The 16,627-nt window shown below is 41.5% G+C and overlaps 1 protein-coding gene across 10 annotated transcripts in view; it reads left to right on the top strand.

The window, feature by feature from the left end:
* Positions 1 to 11,920, top strand: part of rrbp1a (ribosome binding protein 1a) — a 52,863-nt gene extending 40,943 nt beyond the window's left edge. Inside the window, exons 12-29 of one of the 10 annotated variants that reach the window (XM_082977687.1) lie at positions 288 to 322; positions 411 to 489; positions 900 to 937; positions 1,069 to 1,150; positions 1,255 to 1,292; positions 1,510 to 1,597; positions 1,830 to 1,872; positions 2,088 to 2,233; positions 3,900 to 3,989; positions 4,497 to 4,589; positions 5,073 to 5,144; positions 5,324 to 5,404; positions 6,077 to 6,160; positions 6,454 to 6,546; positions 9,379 to 9,420; positions 9,573 to 9,671; positions 10,504 to 10,650; positions 10,995 to 11,920. In XM_082977687.1, the coding sequence (XP_082833813.1) occupies positions 288 to 322; positions 411 to 489; positions 900 to 937; positions 1,069 to 1,150; positions 1,255 to 1,292; positions 1,510 to 1,597; positions 1,830 to 1,872; positions 2,088 to 2,233; positions 3,900 to 3,989; positions 4,497 to 4,589; positions 5,073 to 5,144; positions 5,324 to 5,404; positions 6,077 to 6,160; positions 6,454 to 6,546; positions 9,379 to 9,420; positions 9,573 to 9,671; positions 10,504 to 10,650; positions 10,995 to 11,027 (1,383 nt within the window). In that variant the 3' untranslated portion in view covers positions 11,028 to 11,920. Of the gene's footprint in view, positions 1 to 287; positions 323 to 363; positions 499 to 899; positions 938 to 1,068; positions 1,151 to 1,254; positions 1,293 to 1,509; positions 1,598 to 1,829; positions 1,873 to 2,087; positions 2,234 to 3,899; positions 3,990 to 4,496; positions 4,590 to 5,072; positions 5,145 to 5,323; positions 5,437 to 6,076; positions 6,161 to 6,453; positions 6,547 to 9,378; positions 9,421 to 9,572; positions 9,672 to 10,503; positions 10,651 to 10,994 lie in introns of those variants that run through there. The other 9 variants (XM_082977674.1, XM_082977679.1, XM_082977665.1 and 6 more) reach the window with 9 other exon arrangements.
* The last annotated feature ends 4,707 nt before the right edge of the window (positions 11,921 to 16,627 follow it).

The following is a 16,627-nucleotide window of genomic DNA, read 5'->3' as shown; positions in this document are numbered from 1 at the left end:
CACACTCTGCGTGAGCCAGTGCTTACTAGTGCCAGAGAGGTTGTTAACTGAGAGACTCAAAATGCGATGACTTTCTGTAAATACCAATGATGAAGTTTCAGAGCACTGTCAATGGCAAATTTGTTCAAAGTATTTGCAGGAGGTAATCACAAATTGAGTGTCTGTTTCAAACCTCTCTGGTGCTAATGAGCAATGGCTTGTCCGGAGATGTTGTGGTGGTGAAAACCATGCTATCAATGTTTTTTTGGGGTCCACTTCTGAAATTCATGTTTATTTATGTTTTACAGGGTAACTCCACTGAGTTGGAACAGCTAAAGAGCAGGTATGGTTTTGATAATCTGTCCCTCATAATTCTCTTTATAGATGTGGAGTTGGTCTTTTCTCAACAACACCAATCATTTATCTTCCAGTCTTCAGGACAGAGACAGTCAGTTGGCATCACTCCAACAGGAGCTGAAGCAGCTCCAAGAAATGAAACAGGAGGCTACTGTAAGTTCTGTAAGTAGTCTATTCTGTATTCATTGTGCTTGCTAATTGGATGGCCATGCACTTTGACTAACTGAATCAGTTATTTCTCTATTGATTTCCTCTCTAGGTTTCTTCCTAGGTTCTGGCCTTTCCAGGGAGTTTTTCCTAGACACCGTGCTTCTACATCCTCCATTGCTTGCTGTTTGGGGTTTTAGGCTGGGTTTCTGTACAGGGCTTTATAAATACATTTATTTCATTGATTTCCTAACTGAATCAGTTAGTTCTCTATTGATTTCCTAACTGAATGTATTTGGACATTTCTAGGCAGAATTGTATCCATTGGGAAGAGACATTTGGTTTCCAAAGGGGGGTATTGAGAACCATAATGTTGTCTTTTTATCTTTCATTATCTTCTTACTCTGTCCCGGCAGGCAGTCGCTACAGCCGAGACAGAGTGGGCACCTAAAAGGTATGTCTGGAGCAAGTCCACTGCTATTTCAGTTTAAATCACCCATTTGAAGCTGAAACTATGTCACCAACTTTGTTCAATTCTGCTATTATGTACCTGAACATCCTCATATGAATCTCTCTTAATTTCAGTGAGGAAGCAAGCCTGGTGGCATCACTTCAGGAAGAACTGAAGCAGCTTAAAGAAGAGATGGAGCAACTTAAAAACTCTCCCGTAAGTTTCTTTGAGCTAAAAGTGGTACATTTCTATATTTACACGACAGCTTTTCCATTATGAATATTGACATGTTTTCTCATAGTTGACTGCTTTTTTGTCAGGCTGATGTCACTGGAGAGACGGAACAGCTACTCAACAGGTGAGTTATGGTTTTACTGAAACCTAGTTTCAGAAGAATATACTTACTAGAAGGGACAGAACATTGTCTTGAATGGGATTGTTAGTTCTAGTAATTATAGTTCTATGCCTTGTGCTCACTTGGATCAACAACAAACAAAAAAATATATGTTTCAATACAACTTCATTACAACACACCATTGCCTAATGCTGGTTAACCATGTGGTCCTTCATTCCAGTCTGAAGGAGAGAACGAGCCAAGACGCATCAACAGAAGACGTGAAGCAACTCAAAGAAACATCAGAGCAGGCCCAGAGCAGCCCTGCTGTAAGTGTGCCATTCCTCTCCTACAGTCACCTACAGTTACCCTAGTCTGGTCCCAGGCCCATTTGTGCTGTTTTACCAATCTCCTACGGTCGTTTGGTATGACAACAACCGTAGGAGTTGGCAAGACCGCACAAACAGCTTTGGGACCAGGCTATAGTTGCCCTTCTTGTGTATCAACTTGAATTGTACTACCGTAGGATATAGTTATCTGAATTCCTGCTTTATGTTTCAGCAGTCCGACAACACCGCAGAACTGGCGGCGCTACAAACCAGGTACAAAAAGCCTTGTTCATCACCAAACCCATTGATTTTAACTTGGTTTTTCCCTTGTGGAATATCAAATCAAACTGTATTTAAAGTGTCTTTAAAATCGCAACACATTTTACAGTAAAACAATACAAATGTTGATTAAAAGCTATATGGAATATTTGCTTTTGGCGCTTCTATATAAAAAGGATACTAAAGTAAACTGTGTTTCTGGCCCTCTGGTTGTTTATTAGTCTGGCAGAGAGGGACGCTATGATGGCATCACTACAGGTGGAGCTAAGGGAAGCCAGGGACCAATCGCGGAAGGTACAGGAGACCCTCGCTCAGGTCCAGCAGAGCCAGGAATCAGAGCTGAGCACAGAGCTGCCGGTAAGACATGATGTACAAATCTGACTGAGCCATGATCATAACTTGAGTGGTTTGGTCTGGTCTGACAGAAGTCATGTGGCCCGTTTATGAAACGTTTAGATAGAAATAGGTTTTGTCGAACAAACGTGCCTCTCTGACATGTAGAATAAGGAATCACGTCTGCTCTATTCACGGCAGTTCTATATGCAATGTTCGACAAAGATTGGCTACCGAACATATGCTTTTGGCTACCGAACATATGCTTTTCCAACAGTCTTGGAGTTCCCACATATGCTGAGCACTTGTTGGCTGCTTTTCCTTCACTCTGCGGTCCAACTCATCCCAAACCATCTCAATTGGGTTGAGGTTGGGTGATTGTGGAGGCCAGGTCATCTGATGCAGCACTCATCACTCTCCTTCTTGGTCAAATAGCCCTTACACAGCCTGGAGGTGTGTTGGGTCATTGTCCTGTTGAAAAACAAATGATAGTCCCACTAAGCGCAAACCAGATTGGATGGCGTATCGGTGCAGAATGCTGTCGTAGCAATGCTGGTTAAGTGTGCCTTCAATTCTAAATGCATCAAAGATGGTGTCACCAGCAAAGCACCATCACACCGCCACCTCTATTCTTCACGGTGGGAACCACACGTGGAGATCATCCGTTCACCTACTCTGCATCTCACAAAGACACGGCGGTTGGAACCAAAAATCGCAAATTTGGACTCATCAGATCTAATGTCACCGGTCTAATGTCCATTGCTCGTGTTTCTTGGCCCAAGCAAGTCTCTTCTTATTATTGGTGTCCTTTAGTAGTGGTTTCTTTGCAGCAATTCGACCATGAAGGCCTGATTCACACAGTCTCCTCTGAATAGTTGATGTTGAGATGTTTCTGTTACTTGAACCCCCCTTTATTTGGGCTGCAATTTCTGAGGCTGGTAACTCTAATGAACTTATCCTCTACAGCAGAGTTGACTCGGGGTCTTCCTTTACTGTGGCGGTCCTCATGAGAGCAAGTTTCATCATAGTGCTTTGATGGTTTTTGCGACTGCACTTGAAGAAACTTTCAAAGTTCTTGACATTTTTCCCATTGACTGACCTTCATGTCTTAAAGTAAAGCTGGATTGTCATTTCTCTTTGCTTATTTGAGCTGTTCTTGCAATAAAATGGACTTGGTCTTTTACCTAATAGAGCTATCTTCTGTATACCACCCCTACCTTGTCACAATACAACTGATTGGCACAAACGCATTAAATTACACAAATTCACTTTTAACAAGGCACACCTGTTAATTGAAATGCATTCCAGGTGACTACCTCATGAAGCTGGTTGAGAGAATGCCAAGAGTGTGCAAAGCTGTCAACAAGGCAACGGGTGGCTACTTTGAAGAATCTCCAATATAAAATATATTTTGATTTGTTTAACACTTTTTGGTTTCTACATTATTCCAAATGTGTTATTTGATAGTTTTGATATCTTCACTATTATTCTACAATGTAGAGAATAGTAAAAAATTACGCAAAAACCTGGAATGAGTAGGTGTGTCCAAACTTTGACTGCTACTGTATATCGTTTATCTGCTTTTACCTGTAAGCCAGAGCACCACAGAAAAATATCACATTTGTAGAAAATGTAATGGACATTAATGTTTTCTCATTTGTTCTGACTGACTGTGGTGTTTTGATTCCAGGAGCTGTTGGAGAAACTGAAGGAAGCAGAGGACAGCCACGGGACACTGCAGGCAGAGTGTGACCAGTACAGAACAGTCCTCGCTGAAACAGTGAGTACCTACAACAACACAACACGCCCAGTTCGTTTACACATCGGCATATCTAGATCCCTCAAATTAAAATGTGGATCTTGAAACCAGTTCCACTGCTTTTTTCATTATTCCCTCTAATTAGGGACTGATTTAGATCTGGGACACCAGGTGGGTGCAATTAATTCTGGTAGAACAGAAAACCAGCAGTACTTTGGACCTCGTAGTGTAAGATTTGAATACCCCTGCTCTAGATTAACTTAAAAATGGGCCTACAACATAAGACAATTACATGTTTGTGTGAGTGAGAGACGGGTGTAAATGGGGGATAGATCTACCGAATTTATCACCCAAAACCTGCATCTATAAAGATGTGAAATTTGACCTCAAGCAAAACGTTTTCTTGCTTAAAAATACAAGTGTGTGTGTGTGAGTGGGCGAGAGAGCGAGTTGTGGTCTACAAGATTTCATCCTGCAAAATTTCAAATAAAGAAATACTCACACAATCATGTATCTGTCTCTACACAGGAAGGAATGCTGAAGTGCCTTCAGAAGAGTGTTGAGCAGGAGGAGCTGGTGTGGAAATCCAAGATTGCTGACTCTGAGGACCAGTTGAAGAAGGTGAAGAAGCAGTGTTTTCTCTCCAACTGTAATACAGTACTCTCTCTGTGTGGCCCTGCAGTGTATTAGTGGGCGTGGCCAATGTTGCCGTCTCCGACCCAACATTTTAAAGGCCCTTTTCTTGGCCACAGAGACAAAATTTTGCTGTTTTAAAGCACATTTCCTGAAATTCTTCACATTTTGCCATGGCTTATGCTGTGTTCTTGTGCTGTGATTTTAAATTCTCTGACTGTCTAGTTTTTATTGGTGATTGTTACTTCTCAAAGATGATCTTATTAAAAAAAAAATATAGCTCTATATACCAAAACCAGATATAAAGTATGTAGAAATATATTCTCTACATAGTCGTTTAAGTTTACACTGAAAACATTTACATCCCGAAAATTACCACAAATGTATTTTTAAAAATCACCCCGCCACTGTTCAATGATTATTGGGGAAACACTGCCATGTTCTAAAGCACACCCTCTCTACTCACACTAGGCCCTGGAACAAGTGCACACTCTGAAGGAGACTGCAGAGAGCTTGAAGGCAGAGAACCAAAGCATAGAACAGGTATAATAAATATATCGACATTTTATAAAATAATCTGTTCATTAATTTCCACCTGAATGGGTTTATCATAATATCAGGCTGATTTCAACTACGGTCCAGTAGGTGTGTAGTGCTGGACTGGTACTGTCTGTACTGAATTGTACTTCACTAATGGACTCCTTAACCTCCTCTTCCTCCAGCTGAAGGAGCAGTTGATGTTGTTGGAAGCCCAATTGGAGAAACAGTCCGAGACCGCCCCGACAGAGGAGGAAATGGCACCGGTACACATCTACATCCATACAGTACACCATAGGTACACTAGCTATACACATCTACATCCATACAGTACACCATAGGTACACTAGCTACACACATCTACATCCATACAGTACACCATAGGTACACTAGCTATACACATCTACATCCATACAGTACACTAGCTATACACATCTACATCCATACAGTACACTAGCTATACACATCTACATCCATACAGTACACCATAGGTACACTAGCTATACACATCTACATCCATACAGTACACTAGCTATACACATCTACATCCATACAGTACACCATAGGTACACTAGCTATACACACCAGCATTCATGTAGTAGAAACAGTCAGAGACCGTCCAGACACAGGGGATTGATGACACCGATACACTGACTAGTAAAGACATCATCCCATATCACCAGCTGGTTTGTGCTCTTGTCTCACTAAATCACATGGCTGACCAAATAATCTAGTACATTGCTGAGACTCTTGTTTGGTGCCTCTAGGGCAATTCACACTGCTGATTGAGGATATATTTACTGAAGAATGATTGGGTTTTCTATTCCTTTTTTGCATCTTTGTAATTGCAGGGCTCATTTGCAAAAGAGACCTTGGTCTCAATATGACTCCCTGTCAAATAAAGGTTAAGTAAAATTGTTCTGGTCTGTCTTCTCCAGTTGAAGCAGCTACTGTCAGAGTCTCAGAGTCCGCTGGAGTCAGCCCAGACGGAAGCCCAGACGCACAAGGAAGTGCTGGCTACGGTAGGAGAAAGAGAAGTCCCCACTAGAATAGTAAACAAACAAAAATGTGACCACATTTTGTTAGTCCCCACAAGGAAAAAGGTTAGGGGTTTAAGGTTAGGTTTTGGGACTAGGGAAAATAGGGAATGGAATCAATCCCCACAAGGTTAGTTAAACAAGACTGTGTGTGCACGCCCCTGTCTCCTGTGGTCCTGACAGGAAACGCAGTGGGCTGCCTGTTGAGGTCTACTTGGTATGTATCACAATTCTTCCCCTCCCCTCTTGTCCCTAACCCTTGGAGCTTCCTTTTCCAGGTCAGAGGTCAGCTGAGCGAGGCGATGATGTGTGCTCAGAGCCAGGAGGCAGTCCCTGAAACCAGGGCACAGAACAGCCAATCAGAGCCTGAGGTCAGAGTGCACCGGAGGTTATAGGTCATGGGGCACCCTTCACTGCTTGTCTGTTCTAATGGGGGGTACTAGACTTTCTGGAAACTGGTCACTGGACAGCAATGGTTACCACAACCAGGGAATAGAGAGATATACAAATACTACTGGCTGATGTCATGACCATAGACAGCAGCCAGAGGTTTTAAAATGTTCTAGTAATGGCAGCCATCTTGGCATGTCATGTATAGGGACTAACTCATAAATAAAATGACTAGATTTTATTTCTATGGACTAAATTCTAAATGAGTATCTCTCCTGCTGTTAAACCATGTATCTGTGGAGTTAGGAACCATTTGATCGCAGTAGAAAAGTGTTCTTTAACTGACACATTTTGATTGATAAAAACATTACAGAAATAAAAGAAACAGAAGGGCAATCTGGTATGCCTGTGCTTCAGACGGGGGTCGTCACTAGCTCCAGAACGTTGCTTCCTCTGAGCCCGACTGTTTGTCTAGTCTGTCCAGTCCTCTCCATTCACAGCTACTCTAACCATGGTGTGTGTTTAACCAGCCAGTGTGTGTGTTGACTACCAGCTGCAGCTACTCTAACCATGGTGTGTGTTTAACCAGCCAGTGTGTGTTGACTACCAGCTGCAGCTACTCTAACCATGGTGTGTGTTTAACCAGCCAGTGTGTGTTGACTACCAGCTGCAGCTACTCTAACCATGGTGTGTGTTTAACCAGCCAGTGTGTGTTGACTACCAGCTGCAGCTACTCTAACCATGGTGTGTGTTTAACCAGCCAGTGTGTGTGTTGACTACCAGCTGCAGCTACTCTAACCATGGTGTGTGTTTAACCAGCCAGTGTGTGTTGACTACCAGCTGCAGCTACTCTAACCATGGTGTGTGTTTAACCAGCCAGTGTGTGTTGACTACCAACTGCAGCTACTCTAACCATGGTGTGTGTTTAACCAGCCAGTGTGTGTTGACTACCAGCTGCAGCTACTCTAACCATGGTGTGTGTTTAACCAGCCAGTGTGTGTTGACTACCAACTGCAGCTACTCTAACCACGGCTTCTATCAATCTCATCTTAGCATGATCACTCACTCCTTGGGTTCAGTTTCCCACTGATTTTAGATTTTTCACTGAAGAACCACACTGTTTTGGTCTTGACGCTGCTTCTTGCCTGGTGTGGAGTGAAGTGGGCACTAACATGACACAGGGTGGTGTGGGTGCGCAAATCAAAACATTTTATAGTGCTTTTACATGCTTTTATCTATTTTTGTCTGTAGCAAGGAGGAACACACAACATCTCTAGTGTCCGTACAGATTAGAGGTCGACCGATTATGATTTTTCAACACCGATACCGATTATTGGAGGACCAAAAAATGCTGATACCGATTAATCAGCCGATTTATATTTATTTATTTATTTATTTGTAATGAAGACAATTTACAACAATACTGAATGAACAATGAACACTTATTTTAACTTAATATAATACATAAATAAAATCAATTTAGTCTCAAATAAATAATGAAACATGTTCAATTTGGTTTAAATAATGCAAAAACAAAGTGTTGGAGAAGAAAGTAAAAGTGCAATATGTGCCATGTAAAAAAGCTAACGTTTAAGTTCCTTGCTCAGAACATATGAAAGCTGGTGGTTCCTTTTAACATGAGTCTTCAATATTCCCAGTTAAGAAGTTTTAGTTTGTAGTTATTATAGGACTATTTCTCTCTATACCATTTGTATTTCATATACCTTTGACTATTGGATGTTCTTATAGGCACTTTAGTACTGCCAGCCTAATCTCGGGAGTTGATAGGCTTGAAGTCATAAACAGCGCAACGCTTGAAGCACAGCGAAGAGCTGCTGGAAAACGCAGGAAAGTGCTGTTTGAATGAATGCTTACGAGCGTGCTGCTGCCTACCATCGCTCAGTCAGACTGCTCAATCAAATCATAGACTTAATTATAATAACACACAGAAATACGAGCCTTAGGTTATTAATATGGTCAAATCCGGAAACTATAATTTCGAAAAAACAAAACGTTTATTCATTCAGTGAAATACGGAACCGTTCCATATTGTATCGAACAGGCGGTAACCCTAAGTCTAAATATTGCTGTTACATTGCACAACCTGCAATGTTATGTTATAATTATGTAAAATTCTGGCAAATTAATTAGTCTTTGTTAGGAAGAAATGGTCTTCACACAGTTCGCAACGAGCCAGGTTGCCCAAACTGCTGCATATACCCTGACTCTGCTTGCACAGAACGCAAGAGAAGTGACACAATTTCCCTAGTTTAAAGAAATTCATGTTAGCAGGCAATATTAACTAAATATGCAGGTTTAAAATGTTTTACTTGTGTATTGATTTTTAAAGAAAGGCATTGATGTTTATGGTTAGGTACACATTGGTGCAACGATTGTGCTTTTTTTCGTGCATGTGCTTGTTAAATCATCACCCGTTTGGCGAAGTAGGCTGTGATTTGATGATAAATTAACAGGCACCGCATTGATTATATGCAACGCAGGACAAGCTAGATAAACTAGTAATATCATCAACCACGTGTAGTTAACTAGTGATTATGTTAAGATTGATTTGTTTTTTATAAGAAGTTTAATGCTAGCTAGAAATGTACCTTGGCTCCTTGCTGCACTCGTGTAGCAGGTGGTCAGCCTGCCACGCAGTCTCCTCGTGGAGCGCAATGTAATCGGCATCCAAAAATGCCGATTACCGATTGTTATGAAAACTTGAAATCGACCCTAATTAATCGTCCATTCCGATTAATCGGTCGACCTCTAGTACAGATATTCATCTTATACTATATTTTGTCCATCTCAAGGTCCAGTCCCAGTTGAATCAGACCACAGAGGAGTTTGAACAGGTACTACCCTCGCCCACCCCTCACTACATACCAATCGGAAGAGGGTAGCTCTTGCTAGCAAGTTTGACATTGGCTAACAACAAAACTGCTTAGTTAGACACAGTGATTTGTCGGATCAACTGTTTCTCTGACTGTTTTGTCTTGATCCCCAGGCTCAGAAGACAGTTGCAGAGCTCCAGGCTCAGCTGGACCTGCTGAAAGAGGCAGGAGACTCCCCACAGGCCAACACAGAGGACGTAGCTCAACTAAAGGTACCCACATAGCACTGAACATGACCCTTGGCTGTGTTCATCAGGACACAATGCTGTGGAACTTTCGGATAGAAATATGTTATGTAGAACAAACATGTCTCTTTGACATGTAGAATAAAAATAGTAATCATGTAGGCTCTATTCATTACATTTCTAACCCTAACCCTGCAACATTGGACAACGTTTGCCTACTAAATGTGGACCAGGGCCAGTATTCATCAAGTGTCTCTGAATAGGAGTGCTGATCTAGGATTTATACATCTATCTGGGGTGAGGACTCTAGTGCCCAAATGCCTGTTTTAGCATGGGCACTGCCATTGAGGACTTTTACAATTTTAAAGTAGTCAACTTATTATGGGTCAAGGAAGGATCACATGATTCCATCCAGGTCATCAGGAGGAATCAGCCAATTAATCATACTCTTGAGCTAACATTCCATAACTGTAGGTGGCAATAAATCACCAACCTTGGCTTTATACCTGTTCAAACAACACACTCCAAGTGGCAGTATGCACCCTTAAAGTTAGTTTACCAGCTCATAGAAGTAGTATAAGAACAAATTGACTAATTTAAAATGGTGCCTGAATAGCGCTGCCCATGCTGTCACAAATGCTATAATGGGATGTACAGTAGCCTATTCAACGTTGTGATCGTTATACATCTCTATGGGTCACCCCTGTCCATTCACTATAGTCTAAAAGGAAAAACTGATCCCAGATCAGCACTCCTACTCTGAGACACTTTATGAATACACGCCCTGGTCAGTACTGAAGCCGATGAGGTTGTGTGAGGTCCGAAGGATCATCGTCTGTCCCTCTTCTTTTCTCCTCAGGAGCGCCTACAGAAAGAGAGAAAACTAATCAAAGATCTTGGCCAAGCAGCCACCAAACTCCAGCAGCTCTTAAAGTACACTCAGGAGCAGCTCGCCAAAGAGAGGAACAAACACCGCACACTACAGGACCACTCTGATGAGACCAAGGTGGCTATTACAATCTATTACTAATTTATTATGCTAAGGTTGTGGGTTCAATTCCCACAGGGATCACATACCCAAACTAAAAATGTATCCACTCACTGTACTGACAGTTGTTTTGGATATCTGCATCTGCTTAGTGGAATACAGAGTTAAATATATATTTTTTTATTATTGTATACTTAGCCTGAATGACTACAGTAATACTGTTTTGAACTGCTGCATGAGTGTGGTTATGTCATGTCTTTTCTATATTTTTTTGTAATGTCCATCAATGATTGTTTTGATTGATTCATGTATTTATTGTTTGCGTGTGGTTGTAAATGTGTATTTTTGTGTCTGACTTTCAGAGTACAGTGCTGAAGGAAGGAACATCTGTTTAAGAGACTGAAGACAAGACATTAAAACATTCCAAAAAGGCCTTCATATGATTACTATTACCACAGTTATGCATTCCAAAACCATTCTTATTTCTTTGTACTGTAGTAGTTGATTTCTGCAACTCCTGTAAGAATCAAAGGACCAGTTTCCCGGACACAGATGCATGCTCAATGGAGAATCTCCATTTAAAATAACTTTTTAGTCCAGGACTAGGCTTAATCTGTGTCTGTGAAATCGGACCAAGATGTTTAGCTATTGCTATGACCATTTCATTGTATGATCTGTGATGAGGAAAAAAAGACTATGCTGCAAACAAAACTTTGTTGAAGAAAAACCTCCATTCCATCTACGATTCTGGCTATGTCAGGAGTTATACCTAATACTAGCTTTGGTCCAGGGCATTCGTGCACGTTCCTCCACTACGCCCTGTATCGCTATCGATTAACGCCCTGGACCAGAGTTAACCTATTACCTACTCTGCCTTATATTCATAATGACCCCCCCCCCCCCCCCAAACCAGAGTCCAGTGTTAAAAGGGAAAACAATTGTGCGTTAACGCGTACATCAACCTGTGCAATTACTTTGTATCCAAAATGGCACCCTATTCCCTATATAGCCCACTACTTTTGACCAGGGCCCTCGACGAAACGCAATGGGCCCTTGATCAAAAGAAGTGAACTATATAGGGAATAAATATGGTGCCACTTTCGGACACACCTTTTGTGTGTGTCTTTTCTAAGAGGTTGGTTGAATGGCGGGTAGATTTTATGGTACCCACAATGGATGATGGGCGAATGCAATACAGTGAGTGCCTCCTTCAGTACTGTGTGTGCAGTAGCTGGCTGCCAACACACATGAATGAATTTGATAAAGAATAAACTACAATGTAGCTATGTGTTGTGACTCAGTCCTGCTTGAACCTGTTGTTGTTGACATTTAAACAAAGGATTGATGAAAGAAACCTTGTGGCTGTTCCAGAAAGCAGGATTGTTACATTAGCCATCTAATATTGATAAACATCCACCTAATTTGGATAAACTGCCACATAACGGTCACACTATCAGAGGCTACAGGACTTATTTGCGAGCACTGACAGGTATATGTTCCAGGACTCCGCCGATAGCATCGACGAGCTAACCTCCATCACAGGCTTCATTAAGAAATGCATCACCGACGTTGTTGCCAAAGTGAATGCTCGCTGTTTCCTCGATCAAAAGCCCCGGAATAACACCGAGGTTGGCGCTAAAATAAAGGACAGGGCTACTGCACACAGGGCTATGTATCGCAGCCAACCCCGAAGCTATAGCTGAGGACACAAACAAGTAGAATAAATCCCGCTACAACCTCTGCAGAGCCATCAAACAAGCAAGGACGATATAGGAACAAGGTAGAATCCTATTACACAGACTAAAATGCCGCATTTTGGGCCCCTGAGTGGCACAGCAGTCTAAGGCATTGTATCTCAGTGCAAGAGGTGTCACTACAGAACCTGGTTCGATCCCGAACTGTATCACAACCAGCTGTGGTCTGGAGTCCCATAGGGCGCAATTGGCCCAGCATCGGGAGGGTTTGGCTGTGGTAAGCCGTCATTGACTTGCCTAGTTAAATAAAATGTCAGGGGCTACAGTCCTTAAGTCTATTGATGCACCAGTGCAAAGTAACAAAAATATCCCCATCAAAATCTGGAAATTTAAACTCTCAATCCATCCCATCTGCCTATGTCAGCTTTCTGCACCTGCAGTGGAAGGTGGACGAGCTACAGCGGTGTTGGTCAGACCATGAGACATCCTGAATATCGGTCTTCTCACGAAAACGTCTGATAGTGTCCGAATGGTAATATGACCACTATATGGAAAGATAACTCTCGCAGACATAATAGTATTCTCCTATTTGCTCTTCATCCTCCTGAAGTGTCACTGAACTATGGAGGTAGTTTTATGCTAACAAATGTAAGCGGTTAAATGTGTCCAAAAAAACTACAATATTTCCCGAGCGTTCTTATATCTCCTAAATACAGGAGGGACACTTCAAAAGCGTATTTTTTTTAAATGTATTTTTTGCCATTTAAGAATGCTATTCAATGCGTTTCTATGGGCTGTAGTAAAAGCCAAATTCAATATTTGAACAAATCATTTAAAATAAAAAGATGATAGCTGAAGGAGTCCTATAATTCAGAATAACATTTTATTGGTCGCATAATACAACCGATGTAGACTTTACCATGAAGTGCTGAATTACAAGCCTATTCCCAACATTACAGAGTTACAAAGTTAGACATACGTTCTAAATATAAAAGGAAATGGTAATACAACAAGGCAAAATACAAGGGGTATCAGTACAGTCAATGTGAAAGGGTACGATGTAATACAGTATGTAGATGTAGGTAGGGGTAAAAGTGATGAGGCAATCAGGGGATATACAGTACCAGTCAAAAGTTTGGACACACCTACTCATTCCAGGGTTTTTCTTTATTTTTACTATTTTTCTACAATGTACAATAATAGTGAAGACATCAAAACTATGAAATAACACATGGAATCATATAGTAACAAAAACGGTATTTACAGTTGAAGTTGGAAGTTTACATACACTTAGGTTGGAGTCATTAAAACTTGTTTTTCAACCACTCAACAAATGTCTTGTTAACAAACTATAGTTTTGGCAAGTCGGTTAGGACATCTACTTTGTGCATGACACAAGTAATTTTTCCAACAATTGTTTACAGACAGATTATTTCACTTATAATTCACTGTATCACAATTCCAGTGGGTCAGAAGTTTACATACACTAAGTTGACTGTGCCTTTTGGAGAAATGTCCTCTGGTCTGGTGAAACAAAAATAGAACTGTTTGGCCATAATGACCATTGTTATGTTTGGAGGAAAAAGGGGTGAGGCTTGCAAGCCGAAGAACACCATCCCAACCGTGAAGCACGGGGGTGGCAGCTTCATGTTGTGGGGGTGCTTTGCTGCAGGAGGGACTGGTGCACTTCACAAAATAGATGGCATCATGAGGGAGGGAAATTATGTGGATATATTGAAGCAACATCTCAAGACATCAGTCAGGAAGTTAAAACTTGGTCGCAAATGGGTCTTCCAAATGGACAATGACCCCAAGCATACTTCCAAAGTTGTGGCAAAATGTCTTAAGGACAACAATGTCAAGGTATTGGAGTGGCCATCACAAAGCCCTGACCTCAATCCTGTAGAAAATTTGTGGGCAGAACTGAAAAAGCTTGTGTGAGCAAGGAGGCCTACAAACCTGACTCAGTTACACCAGCTCTACCATAGAGGAATGGGCCAAAATTCACCCAACTTATTGTGGGAAGCTTGTGGAAGGCTACCCAAAACATTTGACCCAAGTTAAACAGTTTAAAGGCAATGCCACCAAATACTAATTGAGTGTATGTAAACTTCTGACCCACTGGGAATGTGATGAAAGAAATAAAAGCTGAAATAAATCATTCTCTCTACTATTATTCTGACACTTCACATTCTTAAAATAAAGTGGTGATCCTAACTGACCTAAGACAGGGAATGTTTACTCGGATTAAATGTCAGGAATTGTGAAAAACTGAGTTTAAATGTATTTGGCTAAGGTGTATGTAAACTTCCGACTTCAACTGTATATATATTTTTATATTTGTGATTCTTCACCTTTTGCCTTGATGACAGCTTTGCATACTCTTGGTATTCTCTCAACCAGCTACATAAGGAATTCTTTTCCAACAGGCTTGAAGGAGTTCCCACATATGCTGAGCACTTGTTGGCTGCTTTTCCTTCACTCTGCGGTCCAACTTATCCCAAACCATCTCAATTGGGTTGAGGTCGGGTGATTGTGGAGGCCAGGTCATCTGATGTAGCACTCCATCACTCTCCTTGGTCAAATAGCCCTTACACAGCCTGGAGGTGTTTTGGGTCATTGTCCTGTTGAAAAACAAATGATGTCTCACTAAGTGCAAACCAGATAGGATGGTATATTGCTGCAGAATGCTGTGGTAGCCATGCTTGTTAAGTGTGCCTTAAATTCTAAATGAATCACAGACAGTGTCACCAGAAAAGCACCATCACACCTCCTCCTCCATGCTTCACGCTTGGAACCACACATGCGGAGATCATCCGTTCACCTACTCTGCGTCTCACAAAGAGACAGCGGTTGGAACCAGAAATCTCATATTTGGACTTATCAGACCAAAGGACAGATTTCCACCGGTCTAATGTTCATTGCTCGTGTTTCTTGGCACAAGCAAGTCTCTTCTTATTGTTGTCCTTTATTAGTGGTTTCTTTGCAGCAATTCGACCATGAAGGCCTAATTCACACAGTCTCCTCTGAACAGTTGATGTTGAGATGTGTCTGCTTCCCAAATAAATGCGTCAAGTAACAATCTGAGGTGCAATTAACTATAATCAACATATCCTCTGCAGTAGAGGTAACTCTGGGTCTTCCTTTCCTGTGGCGGTCCTCATGATAGCCAGTTTCATCATAGCGCTTGATGGTTTTTGCGACTGCACTTGAAGAAACGTAAAAAATTCTTGACATTTTCCGAATTGACTGAACTTCATGTCTTAAAGTAATGATGGACTGTTGTTTTCTTTACTTATTTGAGCTGTTCTTGCCATAATATGGACTTGGTCTTTTACCAAATAGGGCTATCTTCTGTATACCAACCCTACCTTTACACAACTGGTTGGCTCAAATGCATTAAGTAGGAAAAAAATTCCACAGATTTACTTTTAACATGGCACACCTGTTAATTGAAATGCATTCCAGGTGACTACCTCATGAAGCTAGTTGAGAGAATGCCAAGAGTTTGCAAAGCTGTTGTCAAGGCAAAGGTTGGCTACTTTGAATAAACTCAAATATAAAATATATTTTGATTTGTTTAACAGTTTTTTGGTTACTCAATGATTCCATATGTGTTATTGCATAGTTTTTATGTCTTCACTATTATTATTCTACAATGTAGAAAATAGTACAAATTAATAAAAACCCTTGAATGAGTAGGTGTGTCCAAACTTTTGACCGGTACTGTATAATAAACAGAGTAGCAGCTGTGTGTATGTGGCGTCAATATGCGTGCGTGCGTGTGTGTGTGTCTGTTAGTGTCAGTGTAGTAGGTGTGAATGTGCATAGAGCCAGTGCAAGAGAGTCAGTGCAATTAAAAAAAAAAAAAAAAACTGTGGTCAATAATCCCGGGTAGCCATTTGATTATCTGTTCAGCAGTCATGACTTTCGGGTAGAAGCTGTTCAGGAGCCTTTTGGTCCCAGACTTGGCACTCCGGTATCGCTTGTCGTACGGTAGCAGCGAGAACAGTCCATGACTTAGGTGGCTGGAGTCTTAGACAATTTTTAGGGCCTTCCTCTGACACTGCCTAGTATAGAGGTCCTGGATGGCAGGAAGCTTGGCCCCAGTGATGTACTGGGCCGTACGCACTAACCTCTAGCGCCTTGCGGTCAGATGCCGAGGAGTTGCCATACCAAGTGGTGATGCAGCCAGTCAAGATGCTCTCAATGGTGCAGCTGTATAACTTTTTCAGGATCTGAGGGCCCATGCCAAATCTTTTCAGCCTCCGAGGGTGAAGAGGCATTGTCATGCCCTATTC

The sequence above is a fragment of the Salmo salar genome, chromosome 01 (assembly GCF_965601325.2).
Source record: "Salmo salar chromosome 01, fSalSal1, whole genome shotgun sequence".
Classification (NCBI taxonomy): Eukaryota; Metazoa; Chordata; class Actinopteri; order Salmoniformes; family Salmonidae; genus Salmo; species Salmo salar.
This window is presented reverse-complemented; position numbering and strand designations above follow the sequence as displayed.